At 47.7% G+C, this 18,604-nt stretch overlaps 1 protein-coding gene across 1 annotated transcript in view; it reads right to left on the bottom strand.

Annotated features, from left to right (window-relative positions):
• Nucleotides 1-237: 237 nt before the first annotated feature.
• The window catches only part of LOC117535238 (netrin-G2-like), a 31,832-nt gene continuing 13,465 nt past the window's right edge, over nucleotides 238-18,604 (bottom strand). Inside the window, exons 3-5 of the mRNA XM_034199631.1 lie at nucleotides 6,410-6,648; nucleotides 1,003-1,169; nucleotides 238-403 (exon numbers count right to left, since the gene is read on the bottom strand). Of these exons, the coding sequence (XP_034055522.1) occupies nucleotides 372-403; nucleotides 1,003-1,169; nucleotides 6,410-6,648 (438 nt within the window). The 3' untranslated portion in view covers nucleotides 238-371. The remainder of the gene's footprint in view (nucleotides 404-1,002; nucleotides 1,170-6,409; nucleotides 6,649-18,604) is intronic.

Here is an 18,604-nt window from a genome sequence, read left to right as displayed (position 1 = left end):
GACTAACCAACCAACTGAATAACTGACTGACTAACCAACTAACTAACCAACTGACTAACCAACCAACTGAATAACTGACTGACTAACTAACTAACTAACCAATTAACTGACTAACTAACTAACTAACTAACTAACTGACAAACTAACCAACTGACTAACCAACTACTAACTGACTGACTAACTAACCAACTCATTTTGCTCTTCTTTCTGTTTTAATGTGATTGTGACAGTGCTCTGTAGCAGAGGGAATGTGTAACTAACAAAGTTGTAAGAGATGTTCATCCCATGATGCAACACTGGATGGTACGGAGATGGGGATTCAACATGTCACACAGGTGAGCAGACAGACAGGTAAAAAGGTGAGATAAACATTACTTACTGGCTGCAGTTTGTGATGCTTCACCTGTCAAAAACACACAGTAAAAATAAACTTCAGTAAATGTATCCAGGTACGTTGTGGTGTGTTCAGGGCAAGGCAGGGCAAGGCAAGGCAAGTTTATTTATATAGCACTTTTCAGCACGCGACAATTCAAAGTGCTTTACTAAACAAATTAAAATGCTTTTTAGGAATAAATACATTACAAACACATTATATAATGGCATTTTACAACAGGCATTAAAAAGCAAAGATAATAAAATAAACACCACAGGTATACACTACATGTTTAAATGGCATATTGTAGTGCGAATATGAGCAGCTCAATTAAAAGTCAGGTACGTCGTGGTGTGTTCAGGTAGGTCGTGGTGTGTTCAGGTAGGTCGTGGTGTGTTCAGGTACATTGTGATGTGTTCAGGTACGTCGTGGTGTGTTCAGGTAGGTTGTGGTGTGTTCAGGTACATTGTGATGTGTTCAGGTACGTCGTGGTGTGTTCAGGTAGGTTGTGGTGTGTTCAGGTACATTGTGATGTGTTCAGGTACGTCGTGGTGTGTTCAGATAGGTTGTGGTGTGTTCAGGTACATTGTGATGTGTTCAGGTAGGTCGTGGTGTGTTCAGGTACGTACAGTGGTTGGCGGTGCCTCGGGGCAGTGGCAGGTAGGACCCCGGCCTCCAGGACTGGAACCCTCGGCTGCAACGCTGACAGTCCTGACCGCTGGTGTTGTGATCACAGTCACACTGCAGCGTGGCATCACGCAACACACACTGAGACGCATGCAGGTTACACACACACCTGCAACACACACACACACACACACACACACACTCAGTTCAGCAGTGTGTCAGTAGGTATAGCTGCAGTCAGTGTGTTTGTGGGTGTGGGTGTGGGTGTGGGTGTGTGTGTGTGTGTGTGTGTGTGTGTGTGTGTGTGTGTGTGTGTGTGTGTGTGTGTGTGTGTGTGTGTGTGTGTGTGTGTATGTGTGTGGATGTCTGTGTGTAACTGTGTAGGGGTTTATCCCAATCAATAAACATTTCTATATATGACTACCTGCTTATTAAAAGACACCTAAACAATAAGTGTCGCTACAGACGTAGCACCTCATTTCAGACTCCAGCTTACAGCTTCCTGCCTACGACCTGCCTAAGACCAGAGGAATGTTAAGCCCTCCCACTATTTTCCAAGAGGGCGTTGCCAGATTTTCAATTTCAGGTTTTAACCAGGAGATGGCGCTTCATTCACAAATACAGAAAGACAAGTTTCATGGACTTGCAGTTGTGTTTTGAAGAGCATTTGAACACATCAATATTTTAGATCAAATAAAGTATATCTAATCTTGTAATTCAATAATATATAGTCTTTATATATTAAATAATCATAATAATAATGTTTACATTACACTTCTTTATTTGTTATGCTCATACTTTTACCTTTACAATCGTTTGCTTTAATATGCAGTATATGTTTGTGTTTGCTTCCTCCTGCTCCCTTTCGGACACATACTGTATGATTTATTATTATTATTAATATGAAGATATTATTAAGATAAGATGTTACTTTATTGATTGAACACTTTAGTTTAGAATGTGCTCCCACGGTAATTCAGAAGGCTCACATTCCGACCATCATTTAAAACAATAGGTGCTTTCACACCGTCTACAGTTTGATTTGTATAGAGGGAGCTCTGTGGCAGAATGGCCAGCGATTAGGTGTGGCGCATTTATCATAGGTGATCAGAGCTAACTGCCTGCCGTCAGATTTCATTTCAAAAACAGGTCTGATTTTAAGACTATTTCTGCGCTTATAAAGAATGATAAGAATAATGCGTATTGAACTGGTTTCATTCATTAGTGAGTTTATTTAACACTAGAACCGCCAATCACGTCAATGTGTGTGATGTGTGTTGTGTGTGTGTGTGTGTGTTGTGTGCGTGTTGTGTGTGTGCAATGTCACTTTTTTTCAGTAAAATATTAAAGTCTCCCAGTCCGTGACTTTTCCTGAAAGTGTGTTATGTAGCACCCTGTTGTTAAACATTGCATTCTAATAGCGGGATTTGACGGTGTTAGGTAGGCCTATACAAAAACCTCTGGCGGTTCTAGTGTTAAGGTAATTAGGTAGTAGAAGCCCTTTATTATCAGTAACGAATTTAGCAGTTGAACATAAAAGTCAGCTAACTGAGGGTCACTTGCAATGACAGTGTTGTGTCTAACTGTAAGCTTGTCACTCAGAGTAACCTACAGTTAATTTAGCTGCTGGAGAAGAAAGACCAGGGGGGGGGGGGGGGGAGAGAGCTGTGGCTGATGGGCCATTAGTTGTGTAAACACACAGCTGAGAGCTAACGTTTCATTCAGACTGTTTAAAAACCGGTAACAACGGACTATTTTTCTTAGCGGATGCATGTCAATTTAAATCAATACATACAACTATTTTTTAAATCAATAAAAACATTTTCTAAATCCATAAAAGCATTTCAATTAATATTGGGAGTCATGTCGTTACTTGGTTGAGAATGTGGCCGTGTAATAAGCGGGATCATTTGCAGCGACTTGTTCCTTATGGGGAAAATAACACCCTTCATGCAGATCAAGATCCCTCCGCTACGCGTTGGGATCCTGATCTGCCGACGAGGCTCCATTAAAATATACATATCTTTAGTGAATTACTGAGTTTAGGCTCGTTAATAACGTTTTATGAAGTTGAATACAGTATATATTATGTGTCAGTGATTTCATGTCAATTGGGCGAACATAAACATAAATGATCGTGGTGAAGATGATGATTAAATTAGGATTACAAATCGAGAGCCGAGCTGCATTTCCTCCCGTTTGTTTTTTTCGACTAAACAACATTATTTTGTTAAATGGTGATGTTTTGTAAATGATTACATGTCTCTTATTTAGCACAGAGTATGATATCCGTGACATATGGATCTGAACAAAGTTCCGCTGTACATCCAGCGTACTGAATCTGACTTTCTTTCACATGAGCTCCAGTGTGGAACCTCACTGCACCCCCTGGTGGATCAATGATCCATTGCAGCTGGCTTCATTATAATTACATGTATTTATCACGGGGGAGGTCTCAAGTCAAGCTGGAGGTTTTCCCTTGAGCGAGGGCAGATCACGTACCAATCACGGCCCTCGCGTTTCAAACTGTCTGAAATGAAGCGCTACATCTGTATGCAACCGGGTGAGGCCGCAAAGTATAGCGCAGCATTATGCATTTGTTTACTTGCCCACCGGAACCCTGAGGCATTACCAACAGATCAACGCACAATCAACCCATCCAGGACATCTCTTTCTCCACATTAAGCGTTAGACATTATAATTGACTATTCTGATGCCTCGGCCACCTCCTCCAACTCATCGAGCAGGAGGGTGGGATTGACGTAAATGACCCTGCCCTGGCGAGTCTGTCATCAGTCTGTGAGTCCGTCTACGCACAGGACGGCGTCCTGCTCTATCGGGACCGCGTCGTGGTCCCCCCATCCCTCCGTGGGAGAGTCCTTCGGCATCTCCATGCCGCTCACCAGGGGACCTCAGCGATGGGGCAGCATGCCCGAGCCATAGTTTACTGGCCCGGGATGTCCAGGGACATTCAGGCCACCAGGGACGGGTGTGCAGACTGCAACCGCAATGCTCCGTCACAGGCGGCTACACATCCCCTGCCGTCCTCACCCCGTCCACGCCATTCGAGGCAGTGTTTGCTGACTTCTTCGACCATGGGGGCCGCCACTACCTAGTTGTCGGGGACCGTCTCTCGGGCTGGGTAGAGGTCCTGAGCTCTACGGCGGGTACTGCCCTGGCGGGCTCAGCTGGCCTGGTCCAACACCTCCGTTCGTTCTTCGCCACCTTCGGCGTACCGGAGGAGCTCTGGAGCGACGGTGGTCCGGAATTCAAGGCGAGCCACACTGAGGACTTCCTCCGCTTACGGCACGTCAAACACCGTGTGTCTTCCGTTAGCTTTCCGCAGTCAAATGGGAGGGTGGAAGTTGCGGTTAAGACTGCTAAGCGCCTCCTGATGTCCAACACCGGCCCGTCGGGCGGCCTTGATCAGGACCGCTTCCTGCGTGCTATGCTGTAGTTGCAAAACACGCCTGACCACGACTGCAACCTCTCGCCGGCGCAGATCATCTTCGGCCGCCCCCTTTGTGGCTCGCTCTCCTTCGTGAACCGCCTCGAGAAGTTATCGAACCCGCATATCCGCCTGCTATGGCGCGAGGCATGGGCGGCGAAGGAGGACGCCCTTCGGACCCGTATGTCCCGTACCACCGAGTCTCTGGGGACTCACTCAAGACCGCTCAACCCATTGGCACTCGGCGAAAGGGTATTCCTCCAGAACCAGCAAGGCCCGAGCCCCCACAAATGGGACGGGTCAGGGATCGTGGTGGAGTCGCTGGGCCACGACCAGTATTGGGTCAGGGTTGACGGTTCGGGACGTTTGACACTGCGCAACCGGCGTTTCCTCCGTGCCTACACGCCGGCCACACCCTGCGCCCTTGAGCAGTCGGCTGCGCCGTTGCCGCCGCCCGCTGCTCTGGGCCATCAGCCCCCACCTATCCACCCGGGCTGGGCGACGCCCCAGGGGATTGCTCAGCGGCCGGCTGTTGGACCCCGCGACTCGGCTATGGGCGCTTCCCCATCGACACCTGCTGGTGAGGCGTCCTCTGACCTCACCGTTCCTACGGGTGCCTTCCTGGGTGCACCGCTCCCGGTGCCGCAGTCGCCGCCGACGCTGCCCCAGCCTATTCGGCCAGGCCGCGTGAGGAGGCCGCCTGCACGTTACGAGCCCGAGTCCGGCAGCTGGATTTAGACCGTTAATCTATTCCGGCCCATAGTTTTCCGGTCTGGGGGATGAAGAGTTTATCGCTGGCCACTAGAGGGCAGCGATAAACTGCTTTCGCTGTCGCTGTCCAGATATGCCGTGCTCTGACCCGGTAGTGCCGAGCGGCCATTTTAGTTCAAATATTGTTCATTCACTCCGCCTCGAGTTGAGACGTTCATCCACTCATTCATGTAAGATTGTTTCCACTATTGTTTGGTGTGTCTTTACTCTATGTAATTGAATATATGTGTATTGGTCATGACATGCATATACTGTGACATGTGGCTGCGAGGGAGTACGGTCGGCTTTCAACCAGAAGGTTGTGGGTTCGATCCCAGCCCATGCAGTCAACATGTCGATGTATCCTTGGGCAAGATACTTAACCCTGAGTTGCTCCCGATGGCATGGCCAACGGTGTGTGAATGTGTATGCATGTTAGTGCATGTCCTAACATACACCGCTCTGTATGAATGGGTGTGAATGGGTGAACGACATGTAGTATGTAAAGCGCTTTGAGGGGTCTTAAGGACTGGATAAAGCGCTATATAAGTACAGTCCATTTACTATTTATCTTATCTAGTACTTTGTCAGCTTATCTTGCTGCATTGCTCTGTTTCAGGGTGTCGTCATCCTTGTCATTAAAGTACCGAAACTGACATTGAGGAGTGTGTTTCTTCAACATAAGTGGCGCAAGTTGCGCAACTGATGCGGTGTTGCGCTAAGGGGAAATATATTTTGACCGGACGCTTTGACCGGAGAGATTTAGATTTGCCGGTCTTCAGCATATTTTACCGGTCGTAGTCCAGTAATTACCGGCTAACGGGAACTCTGACGTCGATGTTGGACACAGCGTATAAGTACCAGTACCTCCCAGTGTGTGTGTGTGTTCCCTTAAGGCTGCTGCTTAGCCGTGTGGAGAAGGAGTTGCTATGTGTTCTGTGCTGCTTAGCCCCGATATATTTGATTCCCTGTCTTATGTAATATCATTTGTGGAACCAAATCAAGTATTTAAATGTGTGTGTGTGTGTGTGTGTGTGTGTGTGTATGTGTGTGTGTGTGTGTGTGTGTGTGTGTGTGTGTGTGTGTGTGTGTGTGTGTGTGTGTGTGTGTGTGTGTGTGTGTGTGTGTGTGTGTGTGTGTGTGTGTGTGTGTGTGTGTGTGTGTGTGTGTGTGTGTGTGTGTGAGAGAGAGTGTGTGTGTGTGTGTGTTACCTGGCAGGTACATCGATGTTGGACACAGCGTAGAAGTACTTCAACAGGTTGTCTCTCTGGACGTATGTCCCTCCCAGTGCCGGGCGCAGCAGCCTCAGCCTCAGGTTGGTGAAGCTGAAGAACTCTCTGAGTCCCTGCATCGTCTCCATGCGCGTCCACAGGGCGGCCATGTTGATCAGCTTCGGACCGGCGAAGACCCCGAAACGAGAACGGACCTCGAACACCACCTGCTTCTCCTCCTATTGGTCGATACTGAGGTCAGTAAACATGCTCTCTAAGAAATATGTATGTAAAAATTGTATATATCCTCAGGTATGTATCCTCAGGCAGTGTTGTAGTCTTAGTCACCAATTCACGAGTCCAAGTCACTCTCGAGTCACCACTGTTCGAGTCCGAGTCCAAGTCCGAGTCACCCAAGGAGTGTCCGAGTCAAGTCCGAGTCACAAGTCTTCATGTATTAACCTTCGTGGATATATGTGTTGAAATGTAGCTGCTCCTCTACATTGCTTTCATCCTGTCATGTTATACTAATCTGTCTGTTGAACTGCTGTAAAGCCAGTTTGGCTACTGTTGTAATAGGTGATATACAAATATAAAGCTTATTAATGTTACTAATATTATTATTCGTATTGTAAATTACCTTTAATATGTCTAACTATATTTAAAATGAGTTACCTTTTAGAGAAGTGATTATATTTGTATGCCAATATTTTTCTATGGTAAAGTTTTCGTTTTGCACTTTTATTTTGATAGCAATAAGATCGGGACTCTTATTTTGAAGGAACTTTTACCGGAAGTCAATGGACGACGGAGCAGTGTAAACACACATGTATAATGACGGATAGATGACGAATAAATAAAACGGACAAGTCAAATCAAGCAATCTGACTAATCTTCTTAGCCGTGATATAATGAGCGTATATCACGGGTAGAATTGTTACTTTTCACAAGTCAGTATCCCTCCGCGTCTGAGAAAAGCTACAACCAACTAACAAAGCTTGAAATGGAAACATGTAAGGGATAATGTGCAGCAAGGACTTATTGACCGTTGTTAAGGACGCTCACATCTGCAGAAAGAAGTCCGGTCGATTTAACTGTATACAGTTGGGCTGAAAAACAAACTGCCTGTAGTTTGCTTTTCAAACTGGGACAAGAAAACAGCGGAGAAGTAACGGGGCAGAAACCCTCATTGTTACGCAGCGGTCCAGACATAGACATCAAATGGCGACACATATTCAGTTGCCAGTTACTTTGGCATTAGGGCAGGGATATCTAGATACTTTCCAAGGTTTGACATCATGAATTGTGCTACTTTTAAAGCAAGCAACAATGTTTTCAAATCTGTAATAAAAAAGGTCGGCAAAAATGCTATAGACCAATCAGATTGCTTGATTTGACTTGTCCGTTTTATAAATATATTTACATTTAGTCCGCTACGAAACAAACTTACAAAGCTTAAGATGGAAACATGTGAGGTTAGCTTGGACCTCCGGGGGGTCTCACTATGGAGGAGTGGGTTGAGCAGTGCCTCTCTCCAGAAAGCACCTACACACGACATGCAGAGCTACGTGAAGAGCAGGCAGACCAACTGGGAAAGTAGCACCATTCAAAAGCTTTCTGACGGGGTCTTGAAACAAAGCAGAGAGATGATGAGCGTTAGTGGCCACAGGTGCAAAGCTCTCTCCAGAGCTGCTGGAAGCCCAATCTCGAATCCCGAATCTCTCAAAAGCTTGCACAATACTGTGCAAGCTTTTTTGATGATTTTACCGAGTTGTTGTCTATAGTGTGTATTGACTTTGACCGTTTAATCTTTGTTGGTGATTTTAATATCCATGTTGACAACCCTGAGGACAGAGGGGCTAAAGAACTGTTTAGTGTTCTTGATAACTATGGACTGACTCAGCATGTCAAGGGTCCGACGCACAATAAGGGGCACACCCTGGACTTAATTGTATCAAAGGGTCTGAACATCTCTAAGCTTGTGGTGACTGATGTTGCGCTCTCTGACCATTCCTGTGTTTTCTTTGAGAGCTCTACCGTGCATACAACTTTTAAGAAAGAGGTAACCACTAGACGTCACTTAACTGAAAATACAGAGGAAATGTTTGCTCAGATTTTTACTCCCTCAATTGCCCATGCCAACTTCTCAGTAAATGAGCTAGTTGATCATTTTAATTCTAAAATAACAAATGTTATAGATGCCATCGCTCCCTTTAAAATAAAGGAAGTATCTAGCAAGAAAAAATCTCCATGGAGAAAATTCATGACTGTGAGAAAAGCAACAACTGAGTGCAGAAAAGCTGAACGCAGGTGGAGAAAAACAAATCTCCAAGTTTACTTCGAAATATATAAAGAGAAACTCGGTTTCTATAATCAGGAAATAAAAAAGGCACGACAGTCTTTCTTCTCTGACATCATTACCAAAAATAAAAACAACTCACGTGCCTTGTTTGCTACCGTCGACAGACTAACTAACCCCCCAGTGTCGATAGCCTCAGCATTTCTATCCACCAGGGCCTGCAATGACTTGGCCTCCTTCTTAACTGACAACATCATGCAGATCAGACAGGCAGTCAGTGCCTCTGCATCAGGTACAGCAAATGTACTGTCCCTGTGTCCACCCAAAGCCAATCCAGACATCATGACACACTTTTTCATTTCAAACCTTTATTTATCCAGATAAATCCCATTGAGATCATTGATCTCTTTTTCAAGGGAGACCTGCTCAAGTAGTTCCACATGAAACATAAAAACATAAACAGAACAACAAAAGGACATCATACAGCATCATTTACATAATGATCCACATAAACAGGTACCAACAGCTTCCGATTGAGTCGCATCCAACCGAGCTTTAAAAACATTTAGTGGCACCAGATTGTTCAGTTTCCATTTAATTTGCAGACTGTTCCAAGACAGAGGAGCTGCGCATCTAAAAGCTGTCTTCCCTAAGACAGTCCTAGCAGTTGGCACATTTAATAAAACCACAGCATGCGATCTCAGGCAGTAGCCACTTACAATTCTCCGTGAGATCAGGGAGCAAATATAAGATGGAGGTTTCCCTAACATGGCTTTGTATATAAAAAGGTACCAGTGACTGAGCCTCCGTACAGTTAGTGAAAGCAAACCAGCCCTTGCATACAGGGTACAGTGATGGGTTAATGCTTTACAGTTTGTGACTGTACAGAGCGCTGTGATACGCAGCATCTAACTTGACCAGGCAATGGGCAGGTGCATTCATATAGACCAGATCACCAGAGTCCAGCACAGGTCAAAAGGTCACAGAGCCTTTTCCTGGCCTCAAGCGAGAAACAGGACTTGTTCCTGTAGAAGAAACCTAGCCTAACCCTCAGCTTTTTAAGCAGGTTATTGACATGAAGTTTAAAAGAGAGACAATCATCAAGCCAGATACCAAGGTATTTGTAACAGGTAACCACTTCAAGTTTTATTCCTTGCGTAGTTACAATATCTAAAACAGGCTCTGGTGTCTTTTTAGCTTTAGAAAAGAGCATTACCTTGGTTTTCTCAACATTTAAAAGAAGCTTTAGCTCAGAGAGCTGAGTCTGAATAATGTTAAAAACAGCCTCCTGAATGGAGGGACCTGCACAGTACATCACGGTATCATCCGCATACAAATTGTCACGATCTGTCTTTGTGGTGTTTTGTCTTGTCTAGATCTGTTTTTGGTTTTCTGTCTGCGTTGTGTTGTGTCTTGTTTGGATCTGTCTGTGGTTCCCTGTCGTTAGTTTCCCTGGTGTGTCTGATTACCCAATTGTGTTCACCTGTGGCCCCTGTGTTTTCTCCTTCCTCCTCACCTGTGTCTTGTTTGTGTGATTAGTCTTGTGTGTATTTAAGTTATGGTTTTTCTGTCTGTCTTTGTCGGTTTGTCTTTTGTTGTTGACTGTGTTCACCGGTGAGTGTTCTGTCTGTCCAAGTTCTATTTCATTATCCTTGAAATAAAGGTATTATCAGTTTAATCTGCATTTGGGTCCTGCTTCCTTTGCTCTACCGTGACAGAACGAACCGACCACAAAATGGACCCAGCAGATGATCCATGGGAGGTTGAATTACAGCATTTAACTTTCTATCTGGCTTGCTGCTTCGATTGGTGGAAGGGAGCGTCCAATGTTCGGCAGAAGAGGGCCGCTCTGGTAGAGGCGCTCCGGTTGGCAGCAGAGAAACCATGTTTTGTTGAGTTTTTACCTGACTGGATTTTGGACTTCCTTCAAGCATGTGATTCCCGGCCTGCTAGCCCCAGGCATGCTAGCTCCCTGTCTCCCAATTCCCAACCTGGCACCATACGCCTTGGTGGGTTCCGCCTGAAGTCAACCCGTGCTTCTGTCCCAGTTCCTGCTTCTGTCCAGGAGTCGTATTCCGGAACTCGTCAGGCTTATGGAGGTCCACGGAGTATTCAGGAGGCTGCTAAGAGGAGTCGTCGCAAGGCCAGGCTAGCAGCCCGAGCCCCAGCAGCCATGGTTCCGGCTCCAGTGTCGGCCGCAGCAGCCATGTTTCCGGCTCCAAAACCGGCCCACACAGCCATGATCCAGGCTTCAGCTCCGGACCTTACAGCCATGTTTCCGGCTCCAGAACTGGATCTTACAACCGTGGTCCCTGCACCAGAGCTGGCCCATACAGCCATGGTTCCGGCCCCATTTCCAGCCATGATTCCGGCTCAAGTACCGGGCCCAGCAGCCATGGTTCCGGCCCCAGTTCCAGCCATGGTTCCGGCTCAAGTACCGGCTCCAGCAGTCATGGTCCCGACTCCAGCACCTCGTCTCCTGCTGGCTCCCCAGCCGACGCCAGCTCCCCGAGTCTTGACGGCGTACCGACCGACTCCAGCACCTCGTCTCCTGTTGGCTCTTCAGCCAACACCAACTCCCTGAGTCTTGTCGGCGTACCGGCCGACTCCAGCACCTCGTCTCCTGCTGGCTCCCCAGCCGACTCCAGCTCCCCGAGTCTTGTCGGCATACCAGCCGACTCCAGCACCTCGTCTCCTGCTGGCTCCCCAGACGACGCCAGCTCCCCGTGTCCTTTCGGCGTACCGACCGACACAAGTTCCCTCTCAAGTCCCCTCTCAAGTTCCTACCCGAGTCCCCTCTCGAGTCCCTTTTCGAGTCCCCTCTCGAGTCCCCTCTCGAGTCCCCTTTCGAGTCCCCTCTCGAGTCCCCTCTCGAGTCCCCTTTCGAGTCCCCTCTCGAGTCCCCTTTCGAGTCCCCTCTTGAGTCCCCTCTCCAGTTCCCTCTCCAGTCTCCTCTCAGGTCCCCTCTCGAGTCCCCTCTTGAGTCCCCTCTCGAGTCCCCTCTCGGATCCCCTCTCGAGTCCCCTCTCGAGTCCCCTCTCCAGTTCCCTCTCCAGTCTCCTCTCAGGTCCCCTCTCGAGTCCCCTCTCGAGTCCCCTCTCGGGTCCCCTCTCGAGTCCCCTCTCGAGTCCCCTCTCGAGTCCCTTCTCGAGTCCCCTCTCGAGTCCCCTCTCGGGTCCCCTCTCGAGTCCCCTCTCGGGTCCCCTCTCGAGTCCCCTCTCGAGTCCCCTCTCGGGTCCCCTCTCGAGTCCCTTCTCGAGTCCCCTCTCGAGTCCCTTCTCGAGTTCCCTCTCAAGTCTCCTCTCCAGTTCCCTCTCCAGTTCCCTCTCCAGTTCCCTCTCAGGTCCCCTCTCAGGTCCCCTCTCGAGTCCCTTCTCGAGTCCCTTCTCGAGTCCCCTCTCTAGTCACCTCTCAAGTTCCTACCAGAGTCCCCTCTCGAGTCCCCTCTCGAGTCCCCTCTCGAGTCCCCTCTCGAGTCCCCTCTCCAGTTCCCTCTCGAGTTCCCTCCTTTAGTCCCTCCTCTAGTCCCCTCTCTAGTCCCTCCTTTAGTCCCCTCTCTAGTCCCTCCTCTAGTTCCCTTCGCGAGTCCCTTCCCTAGTCCCTTCTCAAATCCCAACTCTAGTCCCATCTCAAGTTCCCTCTCGAGTCCCCTCTCCAGTTTCCTCAAGTCCCCTCTCGAGTCACCTCTCGAGTTCCCTCTCCAGTCCCAACTCAAGTCCCTACTGAAGTGCCGTTGGAGGTTCCGCTGGGGCTCCTACCAACTCCATGTTCTGTCCCGTTGGGGGTCCCGCCGACTACTCTCCTGCCGGGGGTCCTGCCAATCCTATGTCCAGTCCTGTTGGAAGTCCCGCCGACCACTCTCCTGCCGGGCGTCCTGCCAACCCTATGTCCTGTCCCGTTGGGAGTCCCGCCGACTACTCTCCTGCCAGGGGTCCTGCAACCCCTTGTCCTGTCCCGTTGGAGGTCCCGCCGTCTACTCTCCTGCCGGGGGTCCTGCCAACCCTATGTCCTGTCCCGTTGGATGTCCCGCCGTCTACTCTCCTGCCGGGGGTCCTGCCAACCCTTTGTCCTGTCCCGTTGGAGGCCCCGCCATCCTCTGTCTCGCCGGGGGTCCTGCCAATCCCGTGTCCTGGTCCTCTTCCGTGGGGGATCCTGCCGAGGCCTGTCCCACCAGCTCCGGTTCCTGTCCGGCCGACACCGGGTCCTGCCCGGCCTCCGGCGCTCTCTGGTCTTCGCCCTCGAGCCCGGTCCCCTGAGAGCCGCGGTCTTCGCCCTCGATCCCGGCTCTCTGTGAGCCGTGGTCTTCGCCCGCGATCCCGGCCCCCTGACACTTCCTGCCGCTGCCTTCGCCCTCATGCTCGGCCGCCCGAGTCCCCCACCTTAGACTCTGCCTTGCCCCCGGGCCGTCCGCCCGAATCCCCCTTTTTGAACTCTGCCTTGCCCCCGGGCCGTCCGCCCGAGATCCCTTCCTGGTCCTCTGCTGTGCCTCTGGGCGGTCAGCTCAGTCCCGTCCTCCTGACCCCCTCCACCCACCCTGGCCTAGTGATGTTTAGACAGGATGTCATTGTTACATAAAAACTCCTTTACCTGTTCACTCACTAAGCGTTCAAGAACCTTAGCCAGAACTGACAACTTAGAGATTGGCCTATAGTTATTTAATAAGGTGGCCTCCCCTCCTTTTAGCAAAGGCAGGACATACGCTGACTTCCATACTTTTGGAATTGTGCTAGAGCTGAGGGAGAGGTTAAAAAGAGTAGTGAGAGGAGGAGCAATAAAATCTGCAGCTATCTTTAAAAAGAAAGGTTCTACGTTGTCCGGGCCGGCCGGTTTCTTAGGATCTAACTTGGTTAAATACTGATACCTTCAGGGCGCATCACCGCATTTTACAAGCCAGGGAAGGTGTCTGAATCCTGGGTAAACTCTGTGTAAATAGTATGATACCTGGCACTGTATCAACCCCTGGGAATCTTAAACGTTATTAAAATGTTTTTTTATTTATTTAATTATCACATTATTTTTACAAAAACAGTATACACAATATGCATAATAAACATAATAATACCATGATTAAAACATGATTAGCGGGGGCCCGGGGGCCATATTAGCCGTCTAACTTGTACGGTGCACCAAGGGAAAAAGGCTGAGTCCACCCCCACATCAGGAGTATCAACCGGCCCTGAAGAAGAGGTATCGCTGCTCTCCGCCCCTGAGTCCTCTTCAGAGGTATCTGACGGCGGTAGAACTCCTTCCGATGATGCTGCTGCTGCTGCCGCCCTGAACATGGAGCGGATCTTCAATCCCTCCTTTATTCCAGGCGTATTCACGTAGAACTGGTCTGCAGTGCTTACGTCGTGACACATAAACCTGGCGAGAATCGACCTGCTTTCTGGATCTTGGTGATGCTTGATATTGTCTGCCAGGGCAGTGTGCAGGATTGTGAAGGTGACGGCTGTTTCTAGCCCAGCATCAGCCCAAGCCCTCTTCAAGTGAGCGTTCAGGTTCCTGGAGGCTTGTGTTGAGATCTTCATAGTATGTTGAATGCTTAAAACCAAAGTTAATTATAATCAAGTATAATCAATTATATTCTTGTATAACTCACAATGAAAGTGTTTCATATGTTATGTTTTTCTATATTTACAGTATAAACAAAGTAGTTTGTTAAGTTGAGTGTAAGGCCTATAATGAGTTATGGGTGTCACTGATAAGGGAGAAGGCAGTTTATTCCCTCTCCTCTCACAGCGGTGCACAGGGAGGGGGGCTCCTGACTTAAGGAGAAACACATTGAGGCCTCAAAAGGGTTGGTTATGTCATAGCCGAGAATAATATTTTTCAAGTCCTACAGGGGTCATGTCCTTTTTACACAAACATGAGAAGGTGTGTCTTATGCCATAAGCTATATAATATGTCTGGTCATGTCCAGCCCTGTACATCAGAGGCCATGCACAGTTTTCCACAAAATTGGGTGTGGAGGAGGTGTTTTTGGGGTTTTCTATCCGGTTTTTGTGCATAAAGACAGTGGGTGAGAGAGTTAGAGCTTCAGAGCTGGGTTAATAGCTCTCGGTAAGGTTCTCTCAAACTTGGTAAATATCTCTTGATTTTCTTCGTTGAAAGCTGAGTGAATTACTTTGTGAATGAGTGGAATTAATTGAGATGTGTTTGTGAGTATTAGTAACCGCCACCTTTGAGAATCTTCCTCCGAATACCTGCGGGAGATAGGTATGTGTTTGTGGATTTTAGTACCCGCCATCTGTGTCGGAAAAAAGGTATGAAATTGATGTGAATTGATTGGGTGAAAATGAAAGTTTGAATGTGCTTTTTATTATCACCGGTCATTTATGAGGAAATGCCTCTAAATTATATCGGGAGATTTAAAAATCACAACTGAATTGGGCAGTTGAAATTACAATTTTGGTAATAAATGTAAGACTGTGAATTAAAGTTTCATATTTGAACATGATCACAGCATCATTTTGTTTAGTATGATTATAATGTTGTAAAGAGAGAAGGTAAAAACCCTGTATTAGTTTGGACCTATTTTTCTTCAAATAAACTGATCCCACCTTTTGGACTGGGACAACTTAAAAGACATCTGCGCTCTCCTCTCCTGCTTCAAAGGTAAGACTGCACCCTGCCACACTCACACTTAGGTAGGGCCACACCTCATTTACTGATATCAAAATCCTTCGGGATCGCTTAAACAGATTTAATAGAGTTGTCTGAATTGAAACAGCAGTTAATTGAACCTGGTTCTTCAGGAGTTAATAGAGGTGAGATCTTGCTGACGTTGGTGGATCTGAGCCAAGCAGTAAACTTACATAGACTCAATAACTTCGGTCAGGTCAATTAGTAGGTCAGAGTAATTTCCCGGAATAAATTATCAGGACCTCACCGACTCTAACACATGCTTCCCTGTTGTGAAAAGGAAGAATTCATTCACATTCAAGTGGATGAAACCCAACCCAGACCTAGCTTTAAAATCAGCAGTAGTAGCGATCTGACTACTACTACTGGGCGGACCAGGGTTAGGTTGTACATTTCCTGACAGTAATAACAACAACAAAAACAGGCATATTTTCCTCTTAAACGACACAAATACACCGTCATCTACTTTAGAAACACCGGAAAAGTCTGCGAGAGTGTGATTAGAGCTTAAGAAGCAGTCCCAAAGAACCATCATCACAGGAAAACAAAAAAGACAAACATATTTTGTAGAGCAGATTGTCTGTGACAAGGCAACCGGTAATTGTTTGAGCAACACATCCGAACCTTTGCAGGGGATGCCCACTGCGGGTGGCAGAACAGACCTGAGTCCAGTAGACTCCTCAGAATGACTAGAGATCTTCTCATAGTCCAAAACAGTTAACAGGCACAGCAGAATCCCGATATGGGCCATTTTCCCAGACCAGCACACAGTATCCGCGATGTTCCTGGAGCAAAATCAGCACAGCAGCAAAGGACAGGCGAAAACAGCAGTGTGGAAGCGCTCCGGTCCCTCCGTGGTATCCCCGGGGTGAAAGCAGGCCTCTGCGACAGCAGAACCAGGACAGGTGGAAAGCAGGCCCCAGTGGTGGTAAAATCTTCCTCCGTACAGCAGCACACGCCCGGTGGAAGCAGGCCAAGCCCGAAGCGTGGATCCACTCCGTCTCTCCGCGACGACTCCGGGGTAAAAACCTCTCCTGTACAGCCGTATTCTACAGGTGGGAGCAGGCCTCCGTAGATCGCAGATCGCAGGCAGCAACAGGTAGAGCCGCTCCGTCTCTTCACGACGTCTCCGGAGGAAAAACACCTCAGTACAGCCGTACTCGACAGGTGGGAGTAGGCCTCGGCAGATCGCAGACAACTAAAACTACTACTTGTATAAGCAGGTATGGCTAAAAGTTTGTAAGCAGGAGAGCTAGATGCTAACATATGCCAGATGCTAACAGGTAGTGCGAGCCTGTAGAAATTGCGACTATCTCCAATGACAGCGTAGGATCGATCCAAGTCCGTCTGATAAATGCTAAAGACCTGGAAGACATTATCCAACATCTGAAATCCTCCTCCTGTAGCCTCGATATCATCCCGACCGGATGATCAAAACTGTTTTTCATTGCTTGGCCTCAGATATACTACACATAGTAAACAAGTCTCTTCAATCAGGTGTATTTCCACAGGCCCTGAAAACTGCAATAATTAAACCACTCCTAAAAAAGCATAACCTAGACAAAACCATAATGAATAACTACAGGCCAATATAAAACCTTCCCTTTTTAAGCAAGTTGATTGAAAAAGCAGTTTTTCAACAGTTGAGTAATTTCATGTTTTTAACTGACGGTATTGATGTGTTTCAGTCAGGCTTTCGACCTAACCACAGCACTGAGACTTCACTTGTTAAGGTCTTAAATGACATCCATTTGAACACAGACAGTGGCAGAATATCAGTGTTAGTATTATTAGATCTCAGCGCTGCCTTTGATACTGTTGACCACAACATATTGCTAGACCGTCTTGAAATCTGGGTGGGAGTTTCAGCAACAGCTCTAAACTAGTTTAGTTCCTACTTAAAGGACAGAACAAACTTTGTCTCAACAGGCAATTACAAATCAACACTGATAAATATGTCATGCGGGGTTCCTCAAGGCTCCATCTTAGGACTTTTGCTTTTTAATATTTATATGCTACCTCTGGCTGAAATTATTAAAAAGAGCGATCTAAGCTATCACATCTATACAGACGATACCCACATTTATTTAAAAATTACACCGGGAGACTATTCTCCGATTAGAACACTGAGCAAGTGCATTGAGCACATCACTGACTGGATGACTCAGAACTTTCTCCAATTGAACAAACAAAAAACTGAGATCATTGTTTTTGGAGCAAAGAAGGACCGATTAAAAGTAATCGCAGAGCTTCAGTCGGCAGACTACAAAATAACTCACAAAGCCAGACATCTGGGTGTAGTGATGGACTCAGACCTGAATTTTAACAGTCACATTACAACAGTTATTAGGTCTGCATACTACCACCTGAAGAATATATCACGGATTAAAAAACTAATGTCGCAACAGGATTTAGAAAAACTTGTCCATGCTTTTATTTTCAGTAGACTCGACTACTCAGATCATACCTCACCGGGAGAACAGAGTACGTCTCCTTGGGCGAGGCAGAGTCGGGTACCCACAACGTTAACTGTGGTGTCCCTCAAGGATTAGTTCTCGGCCCCAACCTCTTCACACTCTACATGCTCCCCCTTGGCTCTATCATCAGCCGACATGGAGTATCGTTCCATTGCTACGCTGATGACACCCAACTGTACCTCAGGATCAACCCTACCTCCTCTGCAGCCCTGCCTTCACCTCCTCTGCAGCCCTGTCTTCACCTCCTCTGCAGCCCTGCCTTCACCTCCTCTGCAGCCCTGCCTTCACCTCCTCTGCAGCCCTGCCTTCACCCACACTCACTGCCTGCCTGGAGGAGATACGGCGTGGATGAAGAAAAACTTCCTGAAACTCAACAGCTCCAAGACCGAAGCCATTATAGTTGGCACCCCACACCAAGTTCGGTCATCCACCATCACCACCATCACCTTCTCCGGCCAGGACATTCCCCTCTCCTCAATAGTCACCAACCTGGGTGTTAAAATGGACGCCCATCTGATCAGAAGCTCCAGTACATTCAGAATAGCGCTGCTAGGATCCTGATGAGGGTGCGCAAATACGATCACATCACCCCCATCCTTAAAGCACTACACTGGCTCCCCGTGGAACTGAGGATCGAATTCAAGGTCTCCGTCCTCACCCACCAGTGTGTCCATGGAACTGCCCCCCCCCCTACCTCAAGGAACTCCTCACCCCCCATACCTCCTTGCGGACCACCCGCTCCAGCAAAACCAACCTCCTCAGACCCCCCAGGACTAA

The sequence above is a fragment of the Gymnodraco acuticeps genome, unplaced genomic scaffold, assembly GCF_902827175.1.
Source record: "Gymnodraco acuticeps unplaced genomic scaffold, fGymAcu1.1, whole genome shotgun sequence".
NCBI lineage: Eukaryota > Metazoa > Chordata > Actinopteri > Perciformes > Bathydraconidae > Gymnodraco > Gymnodraco acuticeps.
The sequence above is the reverse complement of the archived record's forward strand: the minus strand, read 5'-3'. Positions and strand labels throughout refer to the sequence as shown.